Here is a 22,527-nt window from a genome sequence, read left to right as displayed (position 1 = left end):
TGTTTTTTTTTTCTGACAGTTTTTCCAGAAATATCCATCCATCTTATTTTTGTAAATGAAACCTTTAACTGTTTCCTGAGCTCAGTTTCTTCCCTCTTCCTGGTTAAAATGCTAGGGTGAGATAACTGCCTGAAAATGGCATTTATGTGTATATAATCCGTAGGTGGCGCTACACAGCAGTTAATAAAGCTTAATCAGCATAAAACTTTTTTAGAAACCTCAGATCTCTCCAACTCTTCTCCTGCACTAACAAACTGAAGTCAAAGTGGTGTAATGGCGCCACCTGCTGGTCAAAAGAGCCACCTGCTGAATCAGAGAGCATGCAGCTCAGTTAGGTCTATAACCAGTGGCGTCCTGGGGGTTACAGATCCAGTCCAGAGTCCATATCAAAGGTGATTTTATTCACTTATATCTCTGTTTAAAACAGAAGGCAGACCAACGACCCCTCACCTTCTGGAAAGTTCTCTGAACAAACTCAAAGTCCAGAGCACAGTTTGGGATCAGATCCTCATCAGGAGGAACTGACTGATGGCAGCGTGGGGGACTTCCAGTTAAAGCAGACGAGGACCACGTGATGTTTGATGTTCGCCCTCACCTGAAAGTGTTTTAAACTATGCGTTCAATAAAACTTTGATCTGAAAAATCGATCTTTAATTCAAGGATTTAAACTTTTCCCTCAGACTTCTCTTAAAGCTCCTGTTTGGAGCTGGATCCTCCTCCATTCATTCTAACGGCAGGTGCTGAAACAGCTTCTTTGGGGTGCACCGACTTTGAGGGCTCATTGTTCGGAAACCGTTTGAGAAACAACAAATTCCTACAGAGCTTTTGTAAAGCAGGGTCCACTCTGTCATCTGAGTGAATTTCAAGCTGATACCATTTATGGCCTGGGAGGAGATAACTTTTGTATACGGCCCAAAATTTAGCCAAGTTTTATTTTGAAAGGCGAATTGCCAGCTTCCTGTTTGAGACAGGTCAGGGGTGTCTGTGTATGATTTGTGAGTCTTACTGAGACAAATATTTTGATGTTGGTTTGATCTCTCTAACACATTCCTACTGCCGTTGAGAGCTGTTTGAGTGTGCCTAGGTGGCGCTATATAGCACATTTTGGTATGTTGGGGTCAGTTTTTGTAAGGGGGGAGAAACAGATGAAATACAAGTGTCCTCTCCTTTAGTGCGAGGACCGTCATTAACAGCAAACAGGAGCTTTAATCAGACCATATAATTTTATTAAAAACTAAAAATTCTTCATTTGAGGATTATTTTCTACGCTTCTAACGTCTTAAAAGCGAAAAACACAAGAATTTGTCAAAATTGACTTTTCCAGCTCAGCAGAGACCTCTGGGAAATAAAAACCTGCTCTCCTGACGACTTTTACTTTTTCGCTCAGACTTCTCTTTCTCTTAAAGCTCCTGTTTGGAGCTGGATCCTCCTCCATTCATTCTAATGGCAGGCGCTGAAACAGCTTCTTTGGGGTTCACTGACTTTGAGGGCTCGTCATTCAAAAACCGTTTGAGAAACAACAAATTCATACACAGCTTTTGTAAAGCAGGGTCCACTCTGTCATCTGAGTTAATTTCAAGCCGATATTATTTATGGTGCAGGAGGAGATAACTTTTGTTTACGGCCCAAAAATTGGCCAGAAAAAATGAAAATGAAGTCTTTCCTGCTCTAAGGGAGGAAGTGTGCATGATTCTGTTTTATTATATGTACAATAATGTACACAAATGTTCGAGAGGTCACACAAGAGACCAGTAGTAAGTAATGATAGAGGTATATCAGTGATTACAGTAGCAAGTCATTTCCTCTGATCCGTGAAAACTGCTCCCCACACACACACACACACACACACACACACACACACACACACATGTATGATTGCACAGATTCTTGCACACACACATTTTCCGGCACGGCTGCAGAGGCGACGAGATCAGAAACGTTTCCTCTGCAAAGACAAACTCTGCAGACGTCACATCTGTGATGTGACGTCTGCAGAGTTTGTTTTTGCAGAGGAAATGTTTTGAATTTGCTCAAATTTGACGTTTAAATCATAAAAACAGAAATCTTCAGCGTGCATTTGGAGGAAAACGTCAGATTTTATCTCGGCGCCAGCTCTGAGGAAAAATTAACGTTGTGTGAAAACCTCCTCCTCTGCTTTCTTTAACTGATGCTTTCTCTCAAATACAAAATATTTCTATAAATATATTCATCTTTTTGGTCTTCATCCTGCAGCCTGAGCACACACACACACACACACACACACACACACACACACACACACACACACGCTCACGCAGACTGAGAGCAGCCGTTCGTCCTCCGAGCCCTTAGAGTCAAAGAAAGAAACAGAAAGACATCCCTGACGATTTTAGAGCAAATGAAGATTGGTTTTAACTTAAATAGAATAAAGATCTGTTTGAATTCTCTCCCGTGGACCCCCCCCTCGCCGCCGCCGCCGCCGTCAGTCCTCTGTGGAGTCCGTGTCGTCGTTAATATAGTCTTCTTCTAGCGGCGTGCTGCCGTTCTGAGTCCCCCACTCGTCCTCGTCGTACTCGATGCTGTCATTGTCCTCCAGCAGTTCGTTCTCCAGCTCCGCGCCTCCTCCTCCTCCCCCCGCCGCCGCCTGGACCACAGCTGGAGGCAGCTCGCCGTCCGGCTGGTCGTCTCCAGGTGGCGGCGGGGCGGCGGCAGCGTCGTCCTGCGGCGCGGCGTAGCCTCCGTTGTTGTTGGAGAAGGCGGCTCTGTCGCGGCTCTCCTCCTCCACGTAGACGCGCTGGTGGCACATGGGACACGTGTCCTGGATGTAGAGCCACTTCCTCAGGCACAGGGCGTGGAAGTAGTGGTGGCACGGCGTGATGCGCGCCGACGAGGAGAACTCCTGGTAGCAGATGGCGCACACGTCCTCGATGTCGCTGAGCTGGTCGCCGCGCACCTCGGGTAAGGAGTTGATCTTCTTGACGGCGGTGCGGCGGTTGATGAAGGTCTTCCAGCCGTTCTTGGCCTGCAGGTAGATGTTGAAGTAGGCGTGCAGACACATCATGCAGGCGCGGATCTTACTGCCCGACTCAAACATCATGGTGTAGGCGCCGTTCCCGAACATGATGACGCCAAACAGGAACTCGATGATGTTCCCCGTGGAGCGCACATAGTAGACGTAGTCGTCCAGCTTCTCCCAGAGCACGTTGGAGAAACCGTCCGCCATGAAGAGGCCGTAGACCGTCAGAGACACCACCACCTGCAGGGGGACAGAAACAACCGCCGTTACAGCCGGTGGAGGCAGCGCCCTGTGAGGCGGCGCCCTGTGAGGCGGCGCCCTGTGAGGCGGCGCCCTGTGAGGCGGCGCCCTGCGAGGTGCAGACGGACTCAGAGAGGGTTTGTTTCTGAGCGCGTGCAGATCTCTATCCTCACCTTCAGGCAGAGCTCCACGCAGAAGGCGGTGACGGCGAACAGCCAGGTGTTGAGGGCGTAGTGGTGCCACAGGGCGTAGCTCAGCACCACGGGCAGCACGAAGAGCGCCGTGGACACCAGCAGCACGGGGAAGTGGCGGCGGAAAGAGGAGACGTGTGAGGCGCTGAGGGACATGAGGACGGGGTCGGTCATGCCGTGGATGAAGTGCAAGATGGCCGTCAGCAGGAGGCACATGTTCCGGCTCAGACGCACCTGAGGGGGGAGGGGGGATACGTCAGCCAATCAGATCAGAGAGGGGTGATGACATCATCAACACACCAGCTGGTCCTCAAACAGCGCCAGCTGCAGGAGTTACCCACAATCCTTCACTCAGACACTTTGCTCTGGTTACGGCTGCAGAAAAAGATGGCGGCCTGTGAACTGCAGGGGGCGCCAAACTCAGCACAGACTGAACGTTCCTGACACGAGCTTTAACTCAGGTTTGACTGTTTCACCAGAGATTAATCTGTTTCTGTTCGACAGGAGAATAAAATCTGAACATGAAGTTACACAGACTCCTCTCTCAGTAATTTAATCTAAAACTAACAATTCGTCTTTTTTTAATTAAGATTCTTCTTTTTCTCTGGATCAGCTCAGAAATCTAACTTTAAGGTCCTGGTAAAGTTTGAAATCTGCTCTCCTGTTTTTCTGTTTTTGCTTCTTTTGGAAAAAAAAGTTTCTGAACTTAAAGTTCACGGTGGATAGAAACAGGAGCACCCTCTCATACGGTATTTACGGTAATCCTCACATTTCAAAGCGTTTCTGGACTCGAGCTCTTTGAACGCAGCGCTCACAGAAACAAACAACAAACAGAAACAAACCAGGTATGAAACCCAGACCTGGGCCCCCGGGTCTGACCCAGGTCTGACCCAGGTCTGAGCAGGTCCCTGTGTGTCCCTGTTAGTGTGTTTCCTGTTTTGGTGAGGAGACGCAGGAAGCTAACGAGGTCACGCTCTAAGAAGAAATCAGCTGCGTCCCTGCACGCTCTCTACATCCACGTCTTAGAGCCGTTAATCCGTCCATCAGCGGCCGCGGCCGCGGCGTGCAGGGAACACAGCGTGTTTACGTACCAGGCGCTCCTCAGGGTCCAGGCTGCTCAGGCCGGTCTGCAGGGCCAGGATGAAGAACAGGACCGGAGCCACGAAGCCCAGACGCTTGTCCTCCTCCTCCGTGGAGCCTGAGGAAGGAAAACAGACGGACGCTGAACGCCTCGTACAGCGGCGGCGTGTGACAGGTTTTAAGGTTCAAACACGAGCAGAGCCTCACCGATGAAGGCCAGGATGCTGAGGCCCAGGTAGTGCGCCACGGAGGAGATGACGGCGCTCATCCCCAGCACGGTGAGCGTGGAGTCGCAGCCCGAGATGATCAGGTTACTGGTCAGGTCCCAGAACACGTCCCAGCTCAGCAGGTAGCCCTGAACGCAGCACAGACACCAGGTCAGCCCCTGACACCCCCACTCAGACCCAGACCCACCTGAGCTGGTCTGAGCTAGTCTGAGGGACCAGGTCTACAAGACTGGAGCAGCAGGTTCAACCCTGGGTCCAGAACCAGGACCTGAAACCTGAGAAAGGAGCTCCGAGTCCTGAGCCTGACCCTGAAGGTGTCACATGATCTAACACCTGATCTAACAGCTGTTACAGAAACAGACCCTGACCCCCCTCTCACCTGTGAGTCCGAGCTCCCGTCTGTGGCTCCGCCCGTGGCGTCCCCGCTCTCCCTCCTCACCGCCCGCACCACGTAGACCAGGATCAGCGCCTGGGCGGTGACCCGGGTCAGCCAGAAGACCCGCAGCACGTCGGGGAAGCGGATCCTCTTCCAGGTGTCCTCCAGCAGCAGCTGCAGCCCGTAGATCCGGTACATGTGCCGGACCAGCAGGTAGACGTAGCGGCAGGAGTAGTAGAACCACTTCAGCCGCATGGCGAGACACACGGCCGTGTTCAGAGCCAGCGCCAGGCCCGAAAACACCGCCACCATCTGTCGCACGTCCGCAGGGAGCTCGATCATCAGCCCCCACAGAGGGATCATGATGTCCAGGACCACCAGCGCCGCGAACAGCGACTGCAGGTTGAGCAGGAACACGTACCCGATCCCGAACACCAGCTGCACCGCCGCCATGCCCAGCCACAGCGTGGGCCCGTTCCTGGGCAGCAGCCGGAAGCCCAGCGCCGCTTTGTAGTAGGCGCTGTAGAAGTCTATGTGAGACGTGGCGTAGTAGTTGAAGAGGACCGCCGCCATCCCCAGCAGGACCGCACAGAACAGGGTGTAGAACTTAAACAAGGCCTTCTGGGACAGCAGCAGCACCACGCTGGAGACCAGGACGCCTGGGGGGACACGGAGACGCCGTCAGCAGAGACACTCAGACAGGAAGTGGACCATGATTTAAAAAACACTCAGACAGGAAGTGGACCACGATAAAATCACTCAGACAGGAAGTTAACTTTGGTTTAAAACTCTGACAGGGTGAACTGAGAGGAACCAGCTCCATGGTCTGAGAGCTTGGACTTGTCCCTCTTCTTGGTCCTCTGAGCCGTTCTGGGTTCAGGTAACCCCGGTCTGCAGGGTGACCCACTTTAAAGAACCTCAGCTGGCCCCTCACCTCAGTCTGAGCCTGCCTGGCTCCAGGAGGACTTTCATGAGGACGCCAGCGCTCAAAGGTCCCTCAGCCGCGGAGTGTTACGTAACTTTACGGCTGTTTGTCTGAGGAGCGCTCAGTCATGAGGAGGAGAAACTCAGAGAGCTTAGAGCGGCTCAGCTGCCAGAGGAGGATCAGATCAGCTGATTAATGTTTACAGGGTGAACTCAGCGAGGTCAGTTTGGACGATCAGAGGAGAAAATCACCTTTCACTGATAGAGAGATCAAAAACCACCACAGTCTGAAGATTACCCTGATCTAAAAGAGAAACTGACACTACAGCTTTAAAACCACCAGGCCTTCCTCTGTACACGGGTCAGACTCTGGTTCAGACTCTGGTTCAGACTCTGGTTCAGACTCTGGTTCAGACTCTGGTTCAGACTCTGGTTCAGACTCTGGTTCAGACTCTGGTTCAGACAGGAAAACTACTTCTAATCCTTCGCTTTGATAAACACTTGTTGGTGTTTGTAGATAAATATCACAAAGGGTAACCATGGAAACGCTGTAAACACTGACGGTAAACCACGATTGGTGGAGGACTTCAGTCTGATTTCAGCAAGGACACAAAATGTTTCACTACACCTGTTCACACTCACCTGAGCTGAACCTGACCACAGACAGGTAACACACAGACAGACAGGTAACACACAGACAGGTAACACACAGACAGGTAACACAGACAGGAAACACACAGACAGACAGGTAACACACACACAGACAGGTAACCCACACACAGACAGGTAACACACAGACAGGTAACACACAGACAGACAGGTGACACACAGACAGGTAACACACAGACAGACAGGTAACACACACACAGACAGGTAACCCACACACAGACAGGTAACACACAGACAGGTAACACACACACAGACAGGTAACCCACAGACAGACAGGTAACCCACAGACAGACAGGTAACCCACAGACAGACAGGTAACACACAGACAGGTAACACACAGACAGGTAACACACAGACAGGTAACACACAGACAGACAGGTAACACACAGACAGGTAACACACAGACAGGTAACACACAGACAGACAGGTAACACACAGACAGGTAACACACAGACAGGTAACACACAGACAGACAGGTAACACACAGACAGACAGGTAACACACACAGGTAACACACACACAGACAGGTAACACACAGACAGACAGGTAACACACACAGGTAACACACACACAGACAGGAAACACACAAACAGACAGGTGACACACAGACAGGTAACAGCTGACCACAGACAGGAAACACACAGACAGGTAACACACAGACAGGAAACAGCTGACCACAGACAGGAAACACACAGACAGACAGGTAACAGCTGACCACAGACAGGTAACAGCTGACCACAGACAGGTAACAGCTGACCACAGACAGGTAACACACAGACAGGTAACAGCTGACCACAGACAGGTAACACACAGATGGACAGGTAAGAGTTGACCACAGACAGGTAAGAGTTGACCACAGACAGGTAACAGCTGACCACAGACAGGTAACACACACAGGTAACACACACACAGACAGGAAACACACAAACAGACAGGTGACACACAGACAGGTGAGAGCTGACCACAGACAGGTAACACACAGACAGGTAACACACAGACAGGAAACAGCTGACCACAGACAGGTAACACACGGACAGACAGGTAACAGCTGACCACAGACAGGTAACAGCTGACCACAGACAGGTAACAGCTGACCACAGACAGGTAACACACAGATGGACAGGTAAGAGTTGACCACAGACAGGTAACAGCTGACCACAGACAGGTAACAGCCGACCACAGACAGGTAACAGCTGACCACAGACAGGTAACAGCTGACCACAGACAGGTAACAGCTGACCACAGACAGGTAACACACAGACAGACAGGTAACAGCTGACCACAGACAGGTAACAGCTGACCACAGACAGGTAACAGCTGACCACAGACAGGTAACAGCTGACCACAGACAGGTAACACACAGACAGGTAACAGCTGACCACAGACAGGTAACAGCTGACCACAGACAGGTAACACACAGACAGGTAACAGTTGACCACAGACAGGTAACAGCTGACCACAGACAGGTAACAGCTGACCACAGACAGGTAACAGCTGACCACAGACAGGTAACACACAGACAGGTAACAGCTGACCACAGACAGGTAACAGCTGACCACAGACAGGTAACACACAGACAGGTAACAGCTGACCACAGACAGGTAACACACAGACAGACAGGTAACTGCTGACCACAGACAGGTAACAGCTGACCACAGACAGGTAACACACAGACAGACAGGTAACAGCTGACCACAGACAGGTAACACACAGACAGACAGGTAACAGCTGACCACAGACAGGTAACACACAGACAGGTAACAGCTGATCACAGACAGGTAACAGCTGACCACAGACAGGTAACAGCTGACCACAGACAGGTAACAGCTGACCACAGACAGGTAACACACAGACAGGTAACAGCTGATCACAGACAGGTAACAGCTGACCACAGACAGGTAACAGCTGACCACAGACAGGTAAGAGGTGACAGGTAGCAGGTGAGAGGTGACAGGTGACGTAACGTCACTCCGCCGGTGAGCGTCACGGCTAGCCCCGGCTAGCTGCCTGCTGGTCCTGGTTTTGTTGACAGACGTTGGCCCTACCGTGTCGGACTCTAACACGTACCCATGACTCGGACAAGGACCTTGCCCATGGCCCCGGTCCAGCCCGGACCCGGGTCATAGTAGGAGTTGAAGATCGCGTCGATGATGAAGATACAGGGAACCCTCAGAGCCACATCCAGGACCGCCAGGGCCTGCTGGCCGATCCGGGCCTGGGTGGACGCCATGCGGCTTCGGTGGAGGCCTCAGAGTCCTGGGGGGTCCGGGATCTCCATGGACCATTAAAACAGGGGGTCAGTCCCAGCAGCGGTCCCTGGTCTCTGGTTTCTGCGTGTTTTCTCTGGTCCTGGTCTTTACTGGATCAACCTGCTGTCGTCCTCCATGTCCACAGACTCCTCCTGCTTCTTCTTCTACGGTTTCATTTCAGGAAGTGTTTACTCTGAGTGTTAGCGCCTCCAGCCGCAGGGAGGTCTCATTACAACCAGGACCACAACTACACAACTACAACTACACAACTACACAATTACAACTACAACTACACAACTACACAACTACAGCCACTGAACAGCTCCTATATCATTTAAATTGTAAATAAAATAAAACACCTGAACAAAATTTAACAAGAATTTAAATCATAATAATCATTGATAAATATTTTCCTACAAACAGCTTCATGGTTTGAACAAAAACAGCTTCAGTGAACTGATGATCACATGACCTCCACTGTTTCTACACTGATGTAACCAAACACATAAATAAAACATTTATAAATCCAGTTTAAATGAAACTAAAAACCAACAAAGTTTGTGTTTGATAAACTTTGTTCCTCCATCTGTCCCCTCTGCTCAGACACAACGAGCTCAGACTGAAAAACCACGTCAGGAATGAGCACGGAGACTTTTCCTCTGTGACGTTTATTTGGAATAAGTTGATGACAGCTGATAAACCCAAAGACTCTGATCTGATCTGACTGTGAATTAAATCCTTTTTGCACCAAACATTTGTGTAAAAACACTGGAGGAATAATCAGACGACAGTTTGGTTAGGCTCTGATGTTTTGGGAAACTTGGGGCAGATTTTATCATCATAATAAATTCATGGATCCAGGAGAGAAAAGGAGAGAAAAGGAGAGAAAAAGGGAGAAAATGAGAGAAAAGGAGAGAAAAAGGGAGAAAAGGAGAGAACAGGAGAGAAGCTTCATTTAAAGAGAGAAACCAACAGGAAACGACGTGGACACGTTTAGGGCGTGATCCTGACACGTCTCAGCTCGGTGACTCTCAGACGTTTGGTGATGAGAGGAACGATCCGTCCGTCTCATCTGACGCTCTGATGAGGCCTCAGCGCTGAGGTCTGAGAGGGTTTCACTCCACCTCCGTCAGCTGGAGCTGAAGAAGACTCTGAGGGTGTTGTTGTAGATGGTCTCAGCCAGCTGCACAGGCTCCTCCTCCCTCGCCGCCGCCATCACCTCCAGGACTTGTCTGAAAGAGAGCAGAACATGTGAAGGTGAACTCGCTGAGTCTGGGTCAGACCTGCAGAGATCCTGCCCCCCGTCCTCACATGATGTGACACGGCTCGTTCCTGTCCTTCAGGCAGTGCCCCGCCTCCCACTTCTTCTTCGTGGGAAATGTGGTTTTGACGTGTTTGGAGCCTGCGTGGGTGTTTTTCACGCCGCACCACGGAGCATCTGAGGAGGAGCGTGAAGGTTTCATCAGCGAACGAGAGAAATAAAATAAAATAAAACCACAGAGATGTTGGAGGTTATAAAGATAAAAACAAAAGATCACATGACCACGCCGCTCTGCTCTTCATGGCGTCCAACCAGGCGTCTCTGACTCACCTGTCTCTATCATGAGTCTCTCAGCGGGGACGGACTTCATCGCCTCCATGTTGGCCTCTGTTTTCAAGGAGCTGGAGTCAAAGCGATAAAAACAGTTTGAGTTGTTTTGTTCAAACTTCACACAGAAATGATCTTTGTTTCACTGGAGGTCAGGAAAAAGCTCTGTGCGCCCCCTGCTGGCAGCCAGCCGTACAGCAGCACAGGCAGGAGACAGCTCACAGCGTCTGATGACAGCAAACAGCTGAGACCACCTGACTCTGCAGAGTTTAAGGAGCTGAACTTTGACCTGAGAGGAGGCGGATCCTCAGACTGAGCTCCGCCCACCTCTGAGCGCTCAGAGAAACGTCCTGACCCCGCTCAGACGGCTCGCTGAGCCTCAGTCTGTGTGTTTCTGTTCTCACCATCCGTTTATCCCGATGTAAAGGTCCAGGTCCACGAGAGCCGCCGCGTCTTCAGCCGTCCCGTCAAAGGAGTGGACCTGAAATAATCAGATTACAGTCTGAGCATCATCACTTCATGTTCAGGTTTAAACACAGGAGAACAGGATTCACTCTCTTCAGGACATAAAGTCCTGGATCAAAGCCTCAGAGTCTGGATTCAGTGAGTGTCCCTGTCAGACACAAACAGACCGAGCGGCGTGGTCTCCTCTCTTACCACTCCTCCCACACATCTGTCTCTGTTCCTCTTCATGATGTCTGTGAATCAGACACAGACAAACGTTAACACAGAGGTCTGAAGGGTCCCTCAGGAGCCGGGCCAGGTTTCTGGGGATCCAACGTACCGATGAAGTCCTGATGGGAGTTTCTGCAGTGCAGGAACATGGGCAGCTTGGTCTCCTCGGCCAGGTCAAACTGTTTCTCAAAGAACCTGAAACACAGACGCAGACACGAGAGGGACTGTTATTCATGTTCCTGGGCTGAGGCCAGAGCCCAGCTGATCAGGTCTGGGGATCAGGTCTGAGGATCAGGTCTGAGGATCAGGTCTGAGGGAACATGATGTGTTTGTTATTTTTCATGAGTTTTTATAGAAAGAAAATGAGAGGTTTATTTATTATTGAGCGTTTTTGAAATGAAAAGTGTGTTTTAATTAAATTTAAAATTAAAGATGTGTTATTAATGATTCCCATGACTTTTTTAGACTCAGAGACAAAAACTGGGATTTAACAACAATCAAACTCACTTGAGCTGAGTCTCTTTGGGGCAAAACTCCAAACGGTCAAAATCTGGAAAGTGATGAAAACCAACATTTATCATCAGGGTCCAAACATTCAGCGTGGTTTAAAGAGGGGTATCCTACGCTCACACTGCTCTGTGACTGAGATTAAGATTATTACTATCATCATTCAGTGTTGGCTCATTATCTCTGTCTCTATTCATCAAAGCTCCATCTCTGACGTCCTCTGGATTAAAAAGAACTGGGTCTTCATTTCACACACCGAGTCCACACTCCCCGACGGCCACCACCTTCCCTCTGTGAGCCAGCGCCAGCTCCCTGAGGCCCGACAGGTACTCCGCCTCCCCGCTCTGCTCGAACTCAGAGCAGCGGGTGGGATGGCAGCCCACCGTGCAGAAAAACTCCTCTGTGACGAAGGAGGAAGGTCATTAACCACACCGTCAGTACAGAAAACCAAAACCACCTGAGTCCCTCTCTGTTTCTGTACCTCTGGTCTGAGCGAGTCTCAAAGCCTCTCTGCTGTCCTCCAGGTTTCCTCCTGTGATCATGAACTGGGAACACAGAGCAGACAGACAGATCTCAGACAGGTGTGTGACTCCTGATCAGTCACAGGAGTCTGAGGTCTCAGTGCTGGGGACGCCATCAGGAGAAAGAGGAAGCTCTGACGTACCTTTTCAACCCCGGTTTGGACGGCTCTGTCGATGATCTGGTCGAAGTCGTCTGTGAGTAAAACACAGACGTCACCACAGACGTTAAATCAGGAGCTGGCACAGATCAGACTTAGAAAAGCGTCTCACCGTCATGTTTCTGCTTCCCCCTGTAAAGTCCTCTGAACATGGGATCTGTCAGGTTCACGCCGATGTCTGAAGAGAGGAGACGGACTGTTAATCATCTTATTATTAACACATGCATGTTCAAAAACACGCTTCACTTTCTGAGCTGCTCAATACATCAGTCATTTGACCCAGTCTGACCCGGTCTGACCCGGTCTGACCCGGTCTGACCCGGTCTGACCCGGTCTGACACGGTCTGACCCGGTCTGACCCGGTCTGACACAGTCTGACCCGGTCTGAGCGTACACACCACCTGCTTCGATCAGACTGATCAGTTTTCCAGAGTCCAGGTGTGATGGTTTACAAAGAGGAAATCATGACTAGTGATGGAAAGCAGAGGTGGGCGGATCGATCCAAATATTGATAACATGGATACCAGCGTTGGTATCGATATGGAATGATACCGGTGTAAAAAGACTGATCCTCTAGTGTTTTTCTTCTGCATGCACTGACTGCTGCAGTTTTATAAAAGTGGCGACCTGGCTGTGTCCCTGACACGTCACGTGGCTCAGTGGCCCTAGGGAAACAAGCAGACTCCGAAAAAAGAAGTTTGTTTGAATTTTTTTTTATAACATTTGCTCTGGTGTGATAATTCTTTATACTTTAATATTAAAAAAAATGAGTTTGATAACGGGAGATCTTTTATTTATGTATTTATTTATTTTTTTGTATTGAAGTCTTCAACTATATACCACAAATAAAAAGGAAATGATATGTTTTTATTTGCACTTTTTTTAAGAAAAGATTTCCACACAAAATGTTATGGATTTTTTTATTTTTACTACTTTATTTATTTTTACTGTTGTTTTGTTTCTGAACATAAATGTTTATCATGACACTAAAATATTTTGTAGTCACCTTTAAACTTTGCCAAAATTCTGTCCTAGATTTTTACAACATAACCGAAGGAAAAAATGACAAAAACAACTTAAGGCCAGCAGTTTTATGAAACATCAACCTTAAATATTAAAAAGTATCTGTAAGTATCGGTATCGGCGATACTGGCCCTGTATTTACTTGGTATCGGATCGACACCAAAATTCCCAGTATCGCCCTCCTCTAATGGAAAGGTGGACTAATGGGTTAAAATGAAAGAAGGTTGGGAAATGGTGAATTTATCAAACTAAAAAAGGTGTGAGTTATGGAGATGTTTAAGAAAAAGACACACAGACTCTACATGCTCCCTGCTAACCCTCTGACACTGAATCCACTTCATTTATTGGTTTTATTTGGCTTTATAATTAATTTTTACTGAGTGATACAGCTCCTGTTCAAACAAACTTCAGCTCATAGACACTGACTGAATGTGTAAACAACACTCACCTCTCTACACTGGTGTTAATGACAAAATAAAACTAAAGTAAAAGTGAAGAAAGAGCTGAAAACATGCAGACACCCTGCACTGACACAGTCAAACCTCTGTGTGTTTCTGCTGTGCTGTCATTTAAACAGAGCTAGCTCTTAGCTCCCAGGCTAACTCACACCCTGCCTGTGCGTGTGTGTGTGTGTGTGTGTGTGTGTGTGTGTTTACAGCAAACACCGACACTCGGACTCACTGAGCAGCTTCAGCGTCTTCATGTTGAACACATGTTGTTTTAAAACACATTAAAAACATGGACCTACCTATGAATCTGTGAGGAGCCATGGCTGTTTGAGCTAAACCCCTGAAGAGAGTCTCACATGCAGCTCTCAGCAGCAACATAACGCTGCGTTACCGTAACTCTCCTAACAGACACCTGCCGTGTTACTGAGCGCACACACTTTATGTCTGTTTGAGTGATGAAAATAAAACTCCACACATTTTCAGATGAATTAAACTTAGTGATAATTATAACTCAAATCTGAGACAGCATTCAGACGAAGAGAGAACAGCAGATTCATTCCTCGTTGCGCATTTAGCATGTCTTTACGGTTTTGATGTTCAACGCTTCAAAGTCCCAGAATCCTTCGCGCTGGCTGGAAGAAGGTGACAGGGGACGGTGAAGATGGCGGGTTACCTGACTCACCAGCAGAAAGTCCTGAGGCTCTACAAGAAGTCCCTGAGACACATTGAGTCCTGGTGCATCTTCAGGTACGGTCTCATACGGGTCCTGTTCTCCCTCTGTCCGCGTGGCTGGCGCGAACAGCGTCTGTAGTCCTGTTCGAAGCCCGGTTTGTAGTCCGGTTCGTGGCTAAGCTAACGGCTAGGTCACTCGTTTCTCTGATCAGTCAGATTAACAACAACACACACATCCCCATAACCTCACACGCTTTAAATCAGAGGTTAATTAATTTTTAATAAACTGATGTGATTCAGTGGGATTAATAACCCTCATCTGTTTATCATTAGACCGTTTGTTAGCGTTTACACAGCGCCGCTTAGCGACCAAACCAGAGAACAGCGGCACCAACAAACCCCAAACACTGATCACAACCTCTGACCCGCCGGTCCTTAAATATCACAGATATAATTCTGTTTTTCTAATATTTGGTTAACGCATGTTTTTCTGCGCATGTTTTTCTGCGCATATTTCTTTCGCTTTGAAAGTGACGACATAATGTGATTTAAATACTTTATTTATTCCTGATTATATTAATACTTTTATTAACCTTTTCTTTTATGGATTCTTATATAATTTATTTATTAATTCATTTGGCACTCTCACTGCTCCATACAGAGCCTCCTCCTTTGATTGCTGGGTCAGACTGGAGGTTTTGAGATGGAGAGTTTTGCCAATATGATCCATTACATGAATGTTGGATTTCCATCCTTTACAACGAGGAAAAATGAAAAGATCATGTTTTTAAAAAATGACAGAATAGCCCTTTAATGATCTGCTCTCTACACTCAGAAAATGAAAATGTTAGTTTGTTTTCAACTTTGATCAGGAAACAGTCACAGTTCATTAAAGACACACAGGAAGTGTTTCTGAAAGGCACAACATCGTCGGGAGGAGATTTTGGATGTGATGGATTAAATGAGCCCTGAGCTGACAGGCAGAAACATGTTTTATAGAAATCCAGCTGAGTCGTTTGGTTGTTTCCCTTCACAGAGATAAATACCGTTTCTATGCCTGCATGCTGCGAGCTCGCTTCGATGAGAACAAAGAGGAGAAGGACATGGTGAAGGCCACCATGCTGCTGAAGGCCGGGGAGGAGGAGTTCTGGGAGAAGCAGCATCCTCAGCCCTACATCTTCCCCGACTCTCCTGGAGGAACCTCGTACGAGAGATACGAATGCTACAAGGTGAGACAGACCGGAGCCAGCAGCAGGACCGGGTCCACTCAGGACCAGGTCCTGGGACAGACCTGAGCCCGCAGAGACCCGTTTAACGGACAGATTAATGATTAAAAACACTAACTCCTGGATGTTGCTCCATGAAACTCTTCCAGACTCCAGAGTGGCTGCTGGACCACTGGCACCCCTCAGAGAAGGCCATGTACCCGGACTACTTCGCCAAGAGGGAGCAGTGGAAGAAGCTGAGACTGGAGAGCTGGGACAAAGAGGTGAGACGGGTCTGACTGTCTGTGTGTCTGTCTGTGTGTCTGTCTGTGTGTCTGTCTGTCTGTCTCTCTGTCTGTCTGCCTGTCTGTCTCTCTGTCTGTCTGTCTCTCTGTCTGTCTGTCTCTCTGTCTGTCTCTCTGTCTGTGTGTCTGAATGTCTGTCTTTTTGTCTGTCTCTCTGTCTGCCAGTCTGAATGTCTGTCTTTTTGTCTGTCTCTCTGTCTGCCTGTCTGGATGTCTATCTGTCTGTCTATCTGTCTGTCTGTCTCTCTGTCTGTCTGTCTGCATGCCTGTCTGTCTGTCTGTCTGTCTGTCTGTCTCTCTGTCTGTCTGTCTCTCTGTCTGTCTGTCTGCATGCCTGTCTGTCTATCTGTCTGTCTGTCTGTCTCTCTGTCTGTCTGTCTGTCTGTGTGTCTGTCTGTCTGTCTGCCTGTCTGTCTCTCTGTCTGTCTGTCTGTCTCTCTGTCTCTCTGTCTGCCTGTCTGTCTGCCTGTCTGTCTGAATGTTAATCTGTGGTGCAGGATTAGATCACTGATGATCAGTCAGGACTTTTATTCTGAAGGTGACTTCCTGTCTGCTTCCAGGTGGCCCAGCTGGAGGCTGAGACCCCCCCAGGAGGCCCCTTGACTGAAGACCTCCCTCCTGCCCGTAAGGAGGGCGACCTCCCCCCTCTGTGGTGGCAGTTCGTCACCCGCCCCAAGGAACGTCCCCCAGCACACTGAGGAGGAAGATCCAGGTCCTTCCTGACCCCCCAGTCCCAGTCTCAGTCCCAGTCCCAGTCTCTGGAGTTACCGTGTGTGAGTTTCTTCTGTGTGCACAGTTAGCATGAGCCAGGAAACCACACAGTTCTCCTCTGATCCGGTTGTGGTCTCTCTCTTGAAGGTGTCCTGTAGATTCCTCCCTGAGTGAACAAACTGAGTGTTCCAATAAATAAAGTTAAACTATGAGAAAACCAACACGCGTGTTCTGTGACTCCATGAACTGAGTATCATCTTCAGAAACAGAAATGTGATGTATTCAGAGATCCTGAGGTTCCTCTCTGATCCTCTGGGTCACACCAACAGCAGAGCCCGAGGTCAGCGTGGACCTGGGTCTCCCTGAGTCCACAGCTTCAGGAAGTGTCTCAGATGTGAAACAGGCTGTTTTCCAAACCTCCTACTACACCGACAGCTCCTACTGTTTTAGCTGAAACTCAGTCTGTAGTCGCAAGTATGCAACAGTCCAGTCTACCTGTGATACTGTTTCCCACAATGCACTGGGCTAAAGGCTGTTTGTCTATGTGGGTGGCAGATTTTGGTGAATTACTGCCATCTACTGGAATTAATCAGCATTACAACTACAATACAACACTAATGTTTGACGGTCTGTGAGAAAGAAGTGAAGTGATGCGAAGAAACACCCGTAAATCTTGTCACTTCCAGTTTAAAAGAGGTGTTCACTTCTACAAATTCATTAAAACCCATATAAACCACTAATTACCTTTTTAAACCGTAAGTGGATGATATGATAATGGTTTTTTACATCAGCTGTAAAAATAAAAACCCCTTTCAGATTTATTTTCAGTAAATAATATAACTTTTGGTGGAAGATTAGAATCAAGAATGATGATTCTGTTTGATACGATTAACAAAATAATTAAATGCTGAGATCTGCCCAAAGATTGTTTTGTATATTTATATTATAGGCAAAAAAAATCCAACATCATCTGTAGCTCCGCCTTCTGAGACTGGAAACCAGAGTAGTTTACTACAAAACAGACCCAACAGATCACATGTAGTCTGAAACAGGAAGTGTCTCTGATCTAAACAGGAAGTGTCTCAGATCTAAACAGGAAGTGTCTCAGATGTGAAACACTAGAAGAAGAAGCACAGGGAAAGGTTTTTACAGCAGAGAGGATTTCTGGAAGCTTCTCACTCTGCGCTCAGCGGCTGCGGAGCAACTGAAGCGTCCTTACGGCGAGGAGCTCGGTCTGAAGCTGCTCGGTCGTATCATCATGGTCACCGCCTTCAGGGAGTAGAAGTCCGATTCCCTCCAGGAGAACCAGACGATGCCGTCTGGACCCAGAAGGTTCTGGGCCTTCAGAGAGTAGTGCCCCCCCTGGAGGAGAAACAGAGTCACTGTCACCGTCATATTCTACCAACATGATGAAATCAGCCCCTCAGTGAGCGCTGACCTCCCTGATCCACCGTCACAGGCTGATGACATCACAGCTCACCTGTCCCTCAGGTGTCTCCTGATACCTGCTGCAGGAACATCAGCAAACTCTGCTTCTGACCAAGAACATGTTCTCCATTAGGGGGCGCTGTGGGCTAACTATGTCAGGATGGTCTATGGCAGGATCAGGACCTGGATTTGATCAGGACTGGTTTTCAGATTCAGATGTTCTGACCCCAAACATCATTTCAGACCCAGATCATTCTGCTTTCTTTCCTGTGCCCCTCTTTCCTGTTTCCTGTTTCCTGTTTCCTGTTTCCTGTTTCCTGCTCCCTCTCACAGCTTTCATCTGCTCTCCTGATAATCCCAACCATCCACACACCTGGGCTGGAGATGAACAGTTTCTGCTGAGACCTCAGACCAGCAGACTCTGATCAGTCCACCTGGAGCTCAGACCTCACAGATAGACTTTGGTTTGAGACCCTGACAGAAAGTGAATCTCTTGTTCTGGTGGAGCATGATGCCACCTTTGGTCTCATACAGTCTCTGTGGAATCTCAGGGTCAATGTGGAACCTTATGGTCTCTGTGGAACCCTAAGGTCTCTGTGGAACCCTAAGGTCTCTGTGGAACCTTATGGTCTCTGTGAAACCTTACGGTCTCTGTGGTACCTTATGGTCACTATAGTACCTTACAGTCTCTGGGACCTTACGGTCTCTGTGGAACCTTATGGTCACTATAGTACCTTACAGTCTCTGGGACCTTACGGTCTCTGTGGAACCTTATGGTCTATGTGGTACCTAGGTCTCTGTGGTACCTAGGTCTCTGTGGAACCTTACATTCTCTGGGACCTTACGGTCTCTGTGGTACCTTATGGTCACTATAGTACCTCACGGTCTCTGGGGAACCTTACATTCTCTGGGACCTTACGGTCTCTGTGGTACCTTCTGGTCTCTGTAGTACCTTGTAGTAGACCCCGTTGAGGTTGGCGTAGAAGCACTGGTGGAACCACCACCCGGCGTGACTGATCTCGGCACAGATGTTCCCGGTGTCCGGCGTGCTGAAGCTCTGCTGGTCGTGGTACCAGCTGAAAGAATCCTTCACGGTTCCACTGAAGCCCGACACGTGGAGGCGGTACCGGTTCTCCTCATCCTGGATCCTGCAGGAGAAGAAGAAGAGAGGTCAGAGTTTCCTCAATCCGAGCTCAGGTCTTCATCACGCTGCTTTCCTCGGCGCGCCTCGCCGTGGTCTACCTGAGGTCTACCTGAAGCCGTGGTCTACCTGAAGCTAAGGTCTACCTGTGGTCTACCTGAAGCCATGGTCTACCTGAAGCTAAGGTCTACCTGAAGCCGTGGTCTACCTGTGGTCTACCTGAAGCTGTGGTACTGGGCGTGTTTGTGGGCGTTGCTCCAGTCCTGCAGGTTGATGCGCAGGCTGTAGTGTCCCTGGTTGGACAGCAGGTGGAGCTGTTGGTTTCCCAGCCAGTATTCTCCCCGCGGCTCCCCGAAGCCGTCACGATACTCCAACCAGCCGCGGTTAAAATCCACCGAGCCGTCACGCCGCCGCTGCACCACCGTCCAGCCCCCACCTGGGTGGAAAAAGCACACGACGCAAAGAGTGTGTGAGTGTGTGTGTGTGTGTGTGTGAGCGTGTGTCAGCGTGTGTGTGTCAGGGTGTGTGTGTGTGTGTGTGTGACCTTCTGTCTTCATGTCACAGTACACCTGCTGGGATGAACCTGGCGACACCACGATGCTGTAAACTCCAGACCGCCGCACGCCGTTATGGTACAGAGACGCACAGTCAGAGGGACAGAGGGAGAGATGGCGTCCGTCTGAGGGAGAGAGAAACAGACAGAGTTTCAAACTCTGCTCATCTCAGAGGGCTGGCCAATCACAGCGAAGGGGGTTGGTCTTAAAGAGACAGTAACTGAAACAAAGAGTTTCAGACAGATTCACTGAGCTGTTGGTCATGAGACGATACTACGGGGGCACCAGAGGGACAAAATAAGGACTGAGACGGGCACACTACCTGGCGGCAGCGTGTCTCTCATGCTGAGCAGCGACGGCGCTCTGATGACCTTGATCCTGCAGCCCGTGTTGAGGTCGGCGTGCTGCGCGGCGGCCGACAGGTTACGGACCTGCGCCTGCAGCTGCTGCAGCAGCGTGTGGTGAACGTGGAGCAGCGTGTCCATCTGAGCCCCATGGAAGTCCAGGGAGCGCAGGCCAGGGTCAAAGGTCACGTTCAGACGGACGTTCCTGTTAGCCTATCAGAGGGGGGGGGGGTAGAGAGGTTAAAGATCACGGTCCAGGATCCAGGATGGGGGCCCTCAGGGGCCCTCAGGGGCCTCTGGTCCCAGAACAGGCTGTGGGTCAGGCAGCCTGAGGAGGAGGCAGCGCTAATCCTGTTAGCATTCAGGGTTAAAGAGGGCTTAGTGTGAGTCAGCAGAGAGGAGGAGGAGGAGGAGGAGGAGGAGGAGGAGCAGAGAGGAGGAGGAGGAGAGGAGGAAGACTGACTGTTTGGTTTAATCACAGGTTCAGTGACGGAGACGCCTGGAGGACTTCCTGTGAGCTGAGCTCCTCCTCCTGAAACCAGCTGGTTAAGACGTCACTCTGAGACGCCATCACTCGAACCGTCAGCGTTAGTTTAACTGTTTGTCGTCGTTATCTTCACGTCACTCAGAGATCTGCAGGTCTGAACACTTCAACAGATGTTTGTTTTTTCTTTCCTCTTCTAAAAGTTTCTCTACAAACTCTAAAAGTCGTGGAAACGCTGAAAATCCTCACAGAACATGAAGAAAACTTTTCTGACTTTAAAACTTTGCTGAAGTTTTTCTGACTAAAGTTAAAAGTGATTTAAAGGTTTGATCAAACTGAGGAGTTAAAAACTTTATGCTTCAAACTTTCTGCTCAGAGAAACTTTTCAAACACAGAAACGACAGAAACGACCTCGACGCCTTTTTCCAGCTCTGCAGAGAGACCGCTTCCTTTCTGAGGACCAGAGACAGTGACACGGCGTGCGTGTGTGTGACACGGCGTGCGTGTGTGTGACACTGCGTGCGTGTGTGTGACACGGCGTGTGTGTGTGACACGGCGTGCGTGTGTGTACCTGCGTCTCCAGGGTCCGGACCCGGTGCTGGTGGCTCCTCAGCTCCTCCTGCAGCTCAGACGTGGTCTCCCTCAGCTCCTCCAGCTGCTCCTTCCTGTTGTGGTTCTCGTGGAGCCAGGAGGAGATGTCGTCCGTGCAGCGGAACATGTCCGGGCAGCGTTTCTGGGACGCGCCCGCTGACACGGCGGGCAGCGTGGCGGTGAGCCGGCACTGCCCGCCGGGGGTCAGCTGGCTGCTGAACTCGCCGCAGAGCGCAGCCGGACTCTGGTCCCCCTCCTCTCTGACTCCAGGTCTGGCTCTGGCCTCGGGGTGCAGGTTGTAGTGGGTCTCCAGGAGGGAGGGGGGGGGGTGCCAGTCCGCGTCCTCGTAGTGGTCCTGGTTGATGTCGGGGAGATCCCAGTTAGAGCCCACGTTTGGACCCAGAACCCCTCTGGACCGCTTCCCCAGGCTCAGCCCCCCAGCCTCAGGGTCTGTCTGGGGGTCTGGACCCAGGTCTTCATCAGGCTGAGGGTCTGAGAGCTGGTCTGAGGGGGCAGGGTCAGCGTGGACCAGCTGGAACCAGCACCAGATCAGGAGGACTAAGGTCCAGTTCATCCCGATCAGACCGCCCCCCACGCTCCGTCACTCAGACAGGAAGTGAGTCTGCACCAGGTCCAAGGATCAGGGAAGATCTGCTGGGGACACAAAGACCAGATGAAGTCCTCAGACCCCAAAACCACAAGGATCAGAACAAGACCAGAAACCACAGAGGAGGAGGAGGAGGAGGAGGAGGAGGAGGAGGAGGAGGAGGGAGGAGGAGGAACGCCAAACGCTGCTTCCTCTCCATCACAAATAAAGAGGGACAGAGGAAAAACCCTGAGGAGTAATCCAGAATAATCTGACCTCAGACCTCTTAAAGGGACCTCACAGACAGGAACTGAGGACCAGGACTCAGCACCAGTCCTGGATTTAGGATCAGGGTCAGGAGCAGGATCCTCTGGTGTCTGTGTGTCTGCAGCTCGTCTGACGTCTCCAGTATTAGCGTCTCAGACTCCAGCACAGTCTGAGACCTGGTCCCTGCAGGGACCTGTCACCTGGTCTGTCCCGGCCTCTGAATCCAGCTCAGTGGAAAAGTCTGATAACAGCCAGGAGACTGTGTGTGTGTGTGTGTGTGTGTGTGTGTGTGTGTGTGTGTGTGTGTGTGTGTGTGTGTGTGTGTGTGTGTGTGTGTGTGTGTGTGTGTGTGTGTGTGTGTGTGTGT

At 49.8% G+C, this 22,527-nt stretch overlaps 4 protein-coding genes across 5 annotated transcripts; 1 reads left to right on the top strand and 3 right to left on the bottom strand.

The window, feature by feature from the left end:
- Positions 1-1,963: 1,963 nt before the first annotated feature.
- Positions 1,964-9,170, bottom strand: LOC141802634 (E3 ubiquitin-protein ligase RNF139-like). The gene is made up of 6 exons (XM_074686198.1): positions 8,770-9,170; positions 5,113-5,768; positions 4,714-4,861; positions 4,518-4,624; positions 3,409-3,660; positions 1,964-3,235 (listed from the first exon to the last, which is right to left on the bottom strand). The coding sequence occupies exons 1-6, from the start codon at positions 8,930-8,932 to the stop codon at positions 2,462-2,464; spliced, it is 2,100 nt and encodes a 699-aa protein (XP_074542299.1). The 5' UTR covers positions 8,933-9,170; the 3' UTR covers positions 1,964-2,461.
- Positions 9,171-9,613: 443 nt separating this feature from the next.
- LOC141802639 (deoxyribonuclease TATDN1-like) lies at positions 9,614-14,402 on the bottom strand. 2 transcript variants are annotated; one of them, XM_074686208.1, is made up of 12 exons: positions 14,172-14,402; positions 12,513-12,578; positions 12,386-12,435; positions 12,203-12,266; positions 11,978-12,121; positions 11,722-11,764; positions 11,324-11,409; positions 11,197-11,237; positions 10,944-11,020; positions 10,543-10,613; positions 10,263-10,389; positions 9,614-10,183 (listed from the first exon to the last, which is right to left on the bottom strand). In XM_074686208.1, exons 1-12 carry the CDS (start codon positions 14,248-14,250, stop codon positions 10,081-10,083), a joined length of 951 nt encoding a protein of 316 aa, XP_074542309.1. In that variant the 5' UTR covers positions 14,251-14,402; the 3' UTR covers positions 9,614-10,080. The 2 variants fall into 2 exon arrangements, with proteins under 2 accessions (XP_074542309.1, XP_074542310.1); XM_074686209.1 differs by having other exon boundaries at positions 12,386-12,421; positions 14,172-14,214.
- Positions 14,403-14,469: 67 nt separating this feature from the next.
- Positions 14,470-16,980, top strand: LOC141802645 (NADH dehydrogenase [ubiquinone] 1 beta subcomplex subunit 9-like). The gene is made up of 4 exons (XM_074686217.1): positions 14,470-14,619; positions 15,581-15,773; positions 15,920-16,033; positions 16,615-16,980. The coding sequence occupies exons 1-4, from the start codon at positions 14,534-14,536 to the stop codon at positions 16,750-16,752; spliced, it is 531 nt and encodes a 176-aa protein (XP_074542318.1). The 5' UTR covers positions 14,470-14,533; the 3' UTR covers positions 16,753-16,980.
- Positions 16,981-17,618: 638 nt separating this feature from the next.
- On the bottom strand, positions 17,619-21,957 carry LOC141802647 (angiopoietin-2-like). The gene is made up of 6 exons (XM_074686219.1): positions 21,288-21,957; positions 20,211-20,445; positions 19,879-20,013; positions 19,554-19,770; positions 19,146-19,341; positions 17,619-18,127 (listed from the first exon to the last, which is right to left on the bottom strand). Exons 1-6 carry the CDS (start codon positions 21,879-21,881, stop codon positions 17,981-17,983), a joined length of 1,524 nt encoding a protein of 507 aa, XP_074542320.1. The 5' UTR covers positions 21,882-21,957; the 3' UTR covers positions 17,619-17,980.
- Positions 21,958-22,527: the final 570 nt, after the last annotated feature.

This window comes from Halichoeres trimaculatus, unplaced genomic scaffold, assembly GCF_033239565.1.
Source record: "Halichoeres trimaculatus isolate MK-OKI-2021-1 unplaced genomic scaffold, fHalTri1.1 fHalTri1_scaffold_14, whole genome shotgun sequence".
NCBI lineage: Eukaryota > Metazoa > Chordata > Actinopteri > Labriformes > Labridae > Halichoeres > Halichoeres trimaculatus.
The sequence above is the reverse complement of the archived record's forward strand: the minus strand, read 5'-3'. Positions and strand labels throughout refer to the sequence as shown.

Excerpts from the sequence above, each read along its gene's own strand:
- LOC141802645 (XM_074686217.1), top strand. The coding sequence starts at position 14,534 with ATGGCGGGTTACCTGACTCACCAGCAGAAAGTCCTGAGGCTCTACAAG. Across the intron at positions 15,774-15,919 it reads AGAGATACGAATGCTACAAG|ACTCCAGAGTGGCTGCTGGA; the intron begins GTGAGACAGACC and ends AAACTCTTCCAG. Across the intron at positions 16,034-16,614 it reads TGGAGAGCTGGGACAAAGAG|GTGGCCCAGCTGGAGGCTGA; the intron begins GTGAGACGGGTC and ends GTCTGCTTCCAG.
- LOC141802647 (XM_074686219.1), bottom strand. The coding sequence starts at position 21,881 with ATGAACTGGACCTTAGTCCTCCTGATCTGGTGCTGGTTCCAGCTGGTC. Across the intron at positions 20,014-20,210 it reads GAGAGACACGCTGCCGCCAG|ACGGACGCCATCTCTCCCTC; the intron begins GTAGTGTGCCCG and ends TCTCTCCCTCAG. Across the intron at positions 19,771-19,878 it reads CTGTGACATGAAGACAGAAG|GTGGGGGCTGGACGGTGGTG; the intron begins GTCACACACACA and ends TTTTCCACCCAG.
- LOC141802634 (XM_074686198.1), bottom strand. The coding sequence starts at position 8,932 with ATGGCGTCCACCCAGGCCCGGATCGGCCAGCAGGCCCTGGCGGTCCTG. Across the intron at positions 4,862-5,112 it reads ACGGGAGCTCGGACTCACAG|GGCTACCTGCTGAGCTGGGA; the intron begins GTGAGAGGGGGG and ends TGCTGCGTTCAG. Across the intron at positions 3,661-4,517 it reads TGGACCCTGAGGAGCGCCTG|GTGCGTCTGAGCCGGAACAT; the intron begins GTACGTAAACAC and ends CTCCCCCCTCAG.
- LOC141802639 (XM_074686208.1), bottom strand. The coding sequence starts at position 14,250 with ATGTTGCTGCTGAGAGCTGCATGTGAGACTCTCTTCAGGGGTTTAGCT. Across the intron at positions 11,410-11,721 it reads CCCAAAGAGACTCAGCTCAA|GTTCTTTGAGAAACAGTTTG; the intron begins GTGAGTTTGATT and ends TCTGTGTTTCAG. Across the intron at positions 10,184-10,262 it reads AACGAGCCGTGTCACATCAT|ACAAGTCCTGGAGGTGATGG; the intron begins GTGAGGACGGGG and ends GCTCTCTTTCAG.